General features: G+C 30.7%; 1 protein-coding gene and 1 long non-coding RNA gene across 6 annotated transcripts in view; one reads left to right on the plus strand and one right to left on the minus strand.

Moving 5' to 3' along the window:
* LOC106679432 (uncharacterized) overlaps positions 1 to 9,539 on the plus strand; it is a 205,510-nt gene that overhangs the window by 101,066 nt on the left and 94,905 nt on the right. The gene's annotated exons all lie outside the window — the stretch shown is intronic.
* Positions 1 to 9,539, minus strand: part of LOC106679431 (transcription factor GATA-4) — a 144,789-nt gene that overhangs the window by 65,715 nt on the left and 69,535 nt on the right. For all 3 annotated transcript variants that reach the window (XM_067053389.1, XM_067053387.1, XM_067053388.1), the window contains exon 3: positions 8,348 to 8,576. In XM_067053389.1, coding sequence (XP_066909490.1) covers positions 8,348 to 8,576 — 229 coding nt within the window. The remainder of the gene's footprint in view (positions 1 to 8,347; positions 8,577 to 9,539) is intronic.

Consider the following 9,539-nt stretch of genomic DNA (forward strand, 5'->3'; position numbering starts at 1 on the left):
ATTTTATTTGTAGGTTTTACTTTATTTTCATTTTAGTAGTTTTTAATTAAAATATTAATTGTATCACTTTAGATCAATTCATATTGCACTTATCTAGCTTAAAAATTATATAGCCTCCACAAGGCACTAACAGTCTAAACTGTAATATTTAGATTTTACTTATGTCGAAAATGTGTTATTTTAGAACCGACCGACGACTACATCTGGTCGAACCATATTGGATGTATTTTTTTTTTTTATGAATAATATAAAAAAAATAAAATTACCAAGCAAAATTAGAGTTCACTACTTGAAATTCTTGATCAATACTCTAAAAAGCATAAATGAACGAACGTCAAAACTTCTTAAATTTCCATAGGCGTGGACTTCTAAGGAATGTGGATCATTAGCTATGAACATTTTCATAAAGACTAACTTAACTTGATATTGTAACACATTGAAAAATAACAAAATTTATGAAAAATTTAATTTGAGAACGGAAAATAATGGAAGAATTTTTTTAATAAAAGCTTGTTAAATTAGGGATGCACTATTTTGAAAAATATTTATTTTAACTTATTACCTATATATTATAGGTTTATTATTATTATTGTAACAACAATGATCAGTTAAAATGAATATTTTTCAAATTAGTGCATTCCTAATTTACCAGGCTTTTATTCAAAAATTTCTTCGAGTTTTTTCCATCTTAAATTTTGTTATTTATATTTTTTTCTGGGGGCAATCGAACCCAACTTCCGAATTGTGCGCTCTGGGACTTACGCCCTAACCTGCATGACCGTCACGGTCATGATTTCTGTCCTTAATTTGTATATCATATCATTCTTTTGACCTAGAGACCATTAAGATGTGATTTTTACTACTAAAACTATGTATTATTTGTATTAGTTAATTATTATTATATTATTTTATCATATTTTATTAGTTGATTTAATATTATTTTCTATGTTCTTTTTTATTTTATATACTTCTGTTCCAGTATGTTAAGTTAAAAAAATATTGTAGTTTTGTTGTATTTATTCCAAAATGTATTGACTCTTCTAAAAAAATCAGGTGTACTTAAAATTTTTACCAGGCGTGTATGTTTGCATAGACATAGTTTTGGTTGGTTGTTCTTGAAGACAAGGTGCTTTTCGTTCTTGTATTGATATAATACGTTGGAAAAGATTAGGTGTGGTCAGCACATTTTAAACCCTTCCTCAGGCTCTCAAGCCAACGCAGCTTTAATGCACTCGAGATAAAGAGGCACCTAGCAGTGCTAACGCTATCAATAACTGGCGACTAAAACAGGCAACGAAAACCGACTCGGGAAACAAACTTCAATTCAAATCCTCTTCGATTCCTCATTCTTATAATTTTTTATTCCATAGGTTAGAAATCTAATTCTAAAATCTAACACCACTCCAACCCCTAAAAATTAATAATTATTTCTCTTCAATATCTTCACTAACTCTTCTTCCCTTTTTGAGACATTTTATTTTCGAACTGAAAAATACCTTCTTAAACTTTAAATTTGGAAATTTAAATGTAAGTAATATTTTCGCAATTCTAGGTGATGTTAGAAAAGTGTTTTGAAATTCCGATTTATATTACTTTTATGGTATTTTTTAGATAGCTCCTTTATTTATTTTACTTTTTAAAATTTATTTTGACTTAAGTTCTCCAAAGATGTCTAGATTCATCTCTAGGGGACGTAGGAGACTAAACTAGGTGGGAATCGAACCCACAACTTTATGGCCTATCTTCTCGCTCAAACCTGCTCAGCTGTCTGGTCTAAGCCATTTCCTTTAATTTATTCGGAAAAAACAAATGCTTAGAAGAACTAAGTTAATTTCCAAAGTTTCTACAACTTCCAACTGCAGTTAAATCATATGTGATTATAAAGTGGAATTGAATTGTTTTGAAATTCTATGCTTTATAAAAGAATATAATTAAAAAAAAAAATCTAGGCATTTCGTTAAGGATATCAAAATGCTTTCCTTTAAATTTCGACAAAACTGTGTTTCACTAATTGTTTTTACGTTCCTGACATATTTTAATGAAAATTTTGTCTTGTGACAATATAGGTATTATGGAGTCGAGTAGGTCATTAAGAACAATATTAGAAATATCAGAAGCAAGGCAGTTCTCCATGGAATGTCCGCTGATCTGGTAGTAAAATTTATCATGAAAAGTCAGGTAACCAGAATTACAAAAAAAGTTCTAAAACCGAAAGAAATAGTGTGAGGTTAAGCCTAACGTTAACTTAATTTTGAGTTCGAATAATTAGTTTTGATTTATTTAAATTTTAACCTATTTCGTATATTCATATCAATTTATATAGTTATCAGAGGGAAATGAATGCAGAACATCTATCATAATTTTTTTAGTTTAATGTACGAGTAGATTGCACTTTCATATCGAAGCAACTGACGTACATGTAGCTGTGATAATAAAATTTGAAATATAATTTTTTATCAGTGATTAAAAATAAAATAATGTTATGATGTCACATGCTTAAAAAAAAAAATGATGACTATAATTTTATGATAAATAATAAATAATATTGTAGTTTACCTAGATTAAATTTAAACAAATAATAATCGAAACACTCTTTGAGTAATTTCAAAAGGATATTAATAATTTTTTTTTTAAATATGATTGACGGATTATGGAATAAAATATGAGTGACGTTAATTAGAAAGAGTGAAGCTGTTTGGAAACTGTCCACTTTCATGGAACCGTCGCTAGCTAACAACTATCAATATATCGATACATTACGACATTAAATACATAACTATTTCACATTAAAATTATATTATTTGATTAATGGTTAAATTAATTAATATTAAGTTCTTGAACTAATTTATTAATGTATCTTGAACTCGCCACATCTTATAAAACTCGAATCATATATGTTTTACAACCACTACAATTTATTGTCATTATTGATACTTTTTTTTTTTTTATTAAAATGATGAATATAGAAAATAAATAAAATTAAATTAACATGGTAAAAATTCATTTTTCTCACATTTAATGTTATTTATTAATTTTTTTTTTTTTTATAACTCTTATCTCTCTACAATATTGTATTGTAACTTCCTGTAATCGAAATTAACTTAATACAATATGTAAATAATGGTTAAAAATATATAAATATTGAAAAAAATTAAATTAAAATAGTGAAATGAGTGAAAATACATTGTTTCGCACATTTCACTTTTTTAATTTTTAATAATTTGTTTTGTATAATTCTTATCTCTACAATATTATATTATATCATCTATTAGTATCTACTTAATTTATTATTATATGTTTCCATGTCTGTTTGTTATTACTTTATTTTTATTTTTCTCTGAATTAAGGACTCGTTTTGTTTTGCAGCCCTGACTTCGGCACAAAAAAAATAAATTTTAGTTATTTGTGTATTATCGCTGATCGCAAACCCAACCATCATCCCTTCATAATTATTTTATTTTTGATTAAAAAATAATTAAATTTGTTTTGCTTTTTGCATGAGAAAGAGTTAAGTAGCATAGTGGTGAGAATCAATATATCCCTTATGTTCTACCAACCAGACAAAACTTTACGCTAGGTAGGCCAAATTGTATTTGAACAAAAAATAATCCGACTTTTTTAATGGTGGAAACCGTAGCGTAGTGACATAGTAGTGAGTTAGCCCGTAATACTCATCGTGAAACGAATAATTCGAAGAAAAATAATAATTGTTCTTTTCAATGTTTATACTATGGCTCAGCCTACACCTTCTTAATATTAAAATCTCTATCTTATTTAATTTCTACATTTCTAAACTATTCTATATTTGTTAGTAATATGAATAGAGAATAAAAAAATATTGCATTTGGAATAAGATCTATTTAAAATGACGTATGAAGAATGCTGACAGGTTCAGTTCCGAAAATGGACTGTTTACTGATCACGTCCTTGCTTAGGCAGGCTCCGTGCCTCTTTCAAAATTGGCTATCCACACGTTTATCTAGTGTTTAATGGAAAACCGAGATTAAACTCTCTCCTCATATTTCTGCATGCAGATAGTTCAGGTATGCGTAACTGTATTGTCTTTATGTAATTTTTTAAAAATAATTATTAATGGTTTTTGTAATTAATTAATTTTAATATTAATGGATCATTGAAAGTAAATCTTAAAGTAAAAATAGCAAAATCGACTTAACTATCAAAAGAAACATCATTGACCACCAATAAGACCTATCAAGTTTCATCAAGTTCATATCAAGTTTGGAGTTCTCATAACTCACTAAAAGGAAAGGGGGTGTCTTCTTGAAAACGCTGCCTTCAGTATTTTGCTCAAATTGAGAAATAAACGTCTATATTTTCCAAGTATTTAATCTATTTTGTTTATACTTTTGCATACTCTCCGTTCACCCTTTGATGTTATTGTCTCTTGTTCTCCTATTCCAAACAAACAATTGTCTTCTAATAGTAAAAAGAAACAAGTTAATTTGAAAAAGGGAAGAGAGAAGAAAAGAGAGAGAGAGAGAGAGAGAGAGAGAGAATGAATAAATAAAATGAATAATAATAATATTTAAATAGAGGTAGTGTGACTATGAATTAATTTTATATTTATTAAAACTTGTTAAGAATGTCCTGGAGTCTTCAGGTTAATCTTTCATCCTTAACAATCCCTGATAATCCCCCGAGGCGTCTGAAAAGAAAATGGCCACGGGACCTTCTAATTTAAATTAATGTTTAACACCAATGGATGGTTCCTTCCCAAGATTTTCAAGTTTATATGAAACATACTACATATTTACCTATTGTATTATTTTGTACAGTTGTATATTACATTAAATAAATAATTAAAAAAAAAAAATCATAGCCGAGGCAAGAAAATCTTAGATCTTTTATCCTGATTCTTCAGCCCATGATGGAAGAGCTACAATTTGCAATTTTAATTTCAATATGCATTAAACGTAATCGTAAAAATGTTTGTCATCATCACTACAAATTGTCTGCCATGAGATAAATGCTCACGGGACACCTCTTATGGGACCAAAATGTGGGACACTCCTGGCGGGCTAAATGTGTAAAATGAATAGACGTTGCACGTGGTCTCAATGTACAGGTGCCCACATCTATCGGCTACTTATAGTCACAGTTGAACTGACACACGTGCGAGAAACGCGACAGTTAATTGCTTCCATGCTTACAAAACACTTCTTAAGTTACGCATGAATCGCCGCATCTGCGGGACTGCATGTTGAACCTTCTGTATCAAGAACTCTAATTCTCACTTATTTGAGAGAGAAAAAAAAAATTTTAGAGCAAGTAAAATAATGACGGTTTTTCGAAAGGTAAATGGGAGCATTTATGGCATCGTAAATTACACTTTGTGTTCTCAAGCTGATTTTCTTCTTGAAGGTTTTGTTTTATCTGCGGTATTCGTATTTGTATGTATTCCTTCTACTATTTAATTCAGAAAATGTCAAATATTTATTTCGGTTCGAACTGAATAAAGAAATTTTAGAGGGAAGCAAAGTATGAATAACTTCATATTTTATGGTAACTGAATTATATCAAGATTCAGAGAGGTATTTTTAGTTGGCCGTGGATTCGATATGAGAAGTAAAATGGTCCGGGGTGCGGATTTTTATTTGATTTTTATCTCTACAATATTACATTTTATCTTCTATTAATACATATTTAATTAATTGTTATGTATATTTCCAAGTCTGTTTGTTATTATTTTCTCTTTCTCTGAATTAAGGTTGTTATCTCGTTTTGCCCATGATGAAAGCCTGAAATTTGGGTCGAAACGTTGGGACAAATAAATAAGTTATTTTTGTATCATTAGTGACCGCACCCCCGACCATATTCTCCTCATATATTAAGATTCAAGGTTCAAGGGGGTACCCAGGATCAAAACTGGGGGGAGGGCCAAGCCATAGTCAATCAGGTTGTGACATTTCATCAGGGAAAAGGTGAATGAATCTTAAATTTAAAGAAAATTATATATAATTGTTGAAGTGCTTTATTATATATTACAATTAGTATTTACTTCAAAAATTATTTTTTATTAAGCTAATAATTATGGGGGAGGGAGGGTGGAAGCTGCCCCCCGCTAGGTACGCCTATGTTAAGGTTCTTAACATAAGTAGATGAATTTCATTAGAAATACTGAAAAATGTTACCATTAAACATATCATCATATTAACCGATGATTACATAACGAACACTAAACTTTTCATCAAACTATGATCAGGCATATTGCTGATTTTAATTACTAATAGCAAAAATAAAAATTAATTGACACTCTATTGCAGTTTTCATGCTAATCATTTTTAATTTAGTACATTACAAACAGAATCAGCTGCTATTTCTTAAAATGTTTCGCACTACGAGAGTTTATGATCCGTTGGTGGTATTTTTTAAATTTAATATCTCTTGAAGGGTGGTGCCATGTCAAATCCCGAATTTGACATTTTGAATTCAGGTTAAAAAAAGACCAGGTAAATATTAAAATTACAACTAAATCTGTGTGTAATTATTAAAGTTGCAAAATTATCACTTTTTTGTACTGGTTCAGTATCTGCATTCAATACTTGACTTTTTTTTTTTTTATCAGTAACCCGATATTTGGTTTTTCTGTAAGTGATACAATAGAACATTTCGCAAAAAATTATAATTAAAATTACTAAATATTAAACTGTTAGTCACTGATCTTCCCACATTTTGTACATTTTATTCTTTGTTACTTGAATTAAATACCTCATTCGCCATTTACCACTAGGTTGTCGTTTCGTAGTAGGTTTTGGTTTATATAATTATATTCTTTATCTACTGTATTGTACTTTATTCCCCCGAGAAAATAAGTATTTTAAACATCAAAGTTACACTTTGATATCATATATAAATAATATGATATGAATTCCAAAATTTGAAGTAACAAATATCATAAATTGGGAATAACTATCCTATGACAAATATCTTAAGCAATCCAAAATTTGATGTCTAGGGTTTATTCATCTGCATTGATTAAAATAGTCATTGCTAATACCGGTCTTGCTCTGCCATTGTTGCAGTTAGGAACTGGGTTAGCAATGAGTCATTTCGCCTCGTCATGTCCCTCTGATCTGGACATTGAGGTCATTGTTGTACGTAGTGACCAAGATATCCTCAAGGTCCTTCCAGATAGGGTCCATCGATGGATAATCCTCCCAGAATAGGATGCTATCCCAGCTGTCACAGAGCCACGTCCGAGGGGCAATTGGTTGAAGAGGTTTCGGATCCCCTAAGGATTTTTTCCTAAGTGGTTCGACATGACACGTGTTCTCTTTAGCCACGTGAGCATAACTCAGTGGATACTTCAAGTTACTTGAAACTGTCAGAGGTTAAAGTTCATTTATAAGACTCAGATTTTACTTTATGACATTTTACCCATATTTTACTTAGGTTATCCTTTTATAGTAAACTCAAATGTTTATTATGCTTTATAAAATAAATTACACCGATAATTGACTAATATCCCGCAGTTTTAAGGCGGGAAGTCAAGGTTCTTCGCGTCTATGGAGGACTGGAATTAGATTAGTCTAATGATGAATCGAGGGAATTGTTTGGATACAGTTGGAAGGCCAGTATGTTGGCTAACTGTACCATGTGATTCAAAGTCTTCCTCTAAATCAAGAAGATGTGATGATAGTTAATTTGAAAAAAAAAAAAAATGGCAGCAATAGGACTGCAGAATCATTACAACAGTATTTTGGATGCAATTCAATGGATGGTGTTAGTTTTTAGCTCATTTCACTATCCTTCTTTGCTTCTTCGAAAAGGGAACATTTGACTTTAATCTATTCAGACCATTGGTCGGTATTTCTTGAATGTGCCGAAAACAAAAATCATAAAATCACTTTAAAAACTAAGAAGATATGGCAGAATTAAGATTTGACGAATTTTTCTCCTCATGAATCAAAGATTAGTAATACCAGCAAAATCAACTTCTGATTGAAATCTTTGCGAGAAAGAATAAAATCTTGTACCTTGGAAATACAAACTTCTGAATATATGCATAACTTACAAATATATACGGATAAGAAGAATTATAAATTGAGGGAGTTATGGAAAAAAATTTATTAGTAAAAAAAATTGAAGAATGAGTGCTGATATATATTGGGTAACTGATTACACAATCAGGTTCTTGCAAGAACTCCACTTGTCAGGGCTACTTCTTGTAGAAAATGAGGTAAAGACGGATCCCAATGAGGTGAGGTTTTTACAGCAACCATTCAATTCCATGGATTAGTCAATAAGATGCTACCCTCAATGATGGAACATGCTGATATTGTATATATATTTGTAAATCACTGTCTATTTAATATTATATACTCACGGTGTGAACTCATGCGCCGAAGGGTTGTAGCCTGGCTGCAGCGCGTGCAGTTCTTGCGCGGTGGAGAACTCCTGCTGCTGCTGCTGCTGCGGCGACGGGTCTCGGACAGGGCTGCTCTGCCCGCTGTCCTCCGAGCCACCCCCGCCGCCCTCGTAGGCCGTCAGGCTCATCTGCATCAGGTAGGGGTCCTCCACTGGGAAGGAGCTCTTGTTGTATCTCAGGTACTGACCTGTAGGCATTTCAATTTGTATAGTTTAACTATTTTTCATTCAGTATATAACAATAAGCCAAAAGCCAGGGTAAGATGAATAAAAAAATAAATCATATATAAGACAATGTGATAATTTCCATAAGGAGAGGGCAGAACTTTAAAACAATGTATTATCGAACATAGCGCTAAATAAGACCATTTGTCTAGTAAGTGCTGTAATAGTCGAAATCGACGTGCAGTTTCCTGTCTTATCATTATTGTAGGAGGATTGTATTAGCACTGTTAGGAATGTCTGCTGAATAGACTGCGTAGAGGATGAGACCGAGGATACAATCTTAACGAACACCAGCGGACAAAGATCCTTTAATGACTGAAATCGAAAAACTATGTGTATTTCAAAAGTATTTTAGGTTATTTTTTTCTAAAATGTAAAATCTATCTCATATTTAATAACTAGCAAAGGAACATGACTTGTATAAAAGTGTAATAGATATTTTGTGCATATCAATATTTGTGAAATCAAAAGATTTATGTTAAAAAAGATATTAAATTAACTAGAGAGTACATTAACCTTAAAGACTTTTTGACGCGTTAGATATGCTTGTGACTAACTAGTTTTAACATAAAAAAACTTTTATTCCATACTAAAAACTTCATAGAACTTTTCATTAAGTTTTGAATAACTTAAAATTCCAGGATTAACGAATACTACTTTTTTACTTGATTTTAATTTAGTTATTGATCGTATAAACTAATTGACCGTGGAAATGATAGTCAATTCAATATTTATTTTCAAATTTGATACAGCTTCCGTTCTGCGTTTTTGTATATTTAAAACAAATAGTATTTTTTAACTCTAATATTTGGCATATTTCACTTTTCCGTGTGAATGTCCGTGGTGAAATCCCATTTTACCTCTGACAGTTTTCTAAATTTATTCAGCACTTATTTCTAGACAGACATCCTTGAACATGGTTTTGG

The sequence above is a fragment of the Halyomorpha halys genome, unplaced genomic scaffold (assembly GCF_000696795.3).
Source record: "Halyomorpha halys isolate HHAL.00 unplaced genomic scaffold, Hhal_1.1 Scaffold202.1, whole genome shotgun sequence".
NCBI classification, from domain to species: domain Eukaryota; kingdom Metazoa; phylum Arthropoda; class Insecta; order Hemiptera; family Pentatomidae; genus Halyomorpha; species Halyomorpha halys.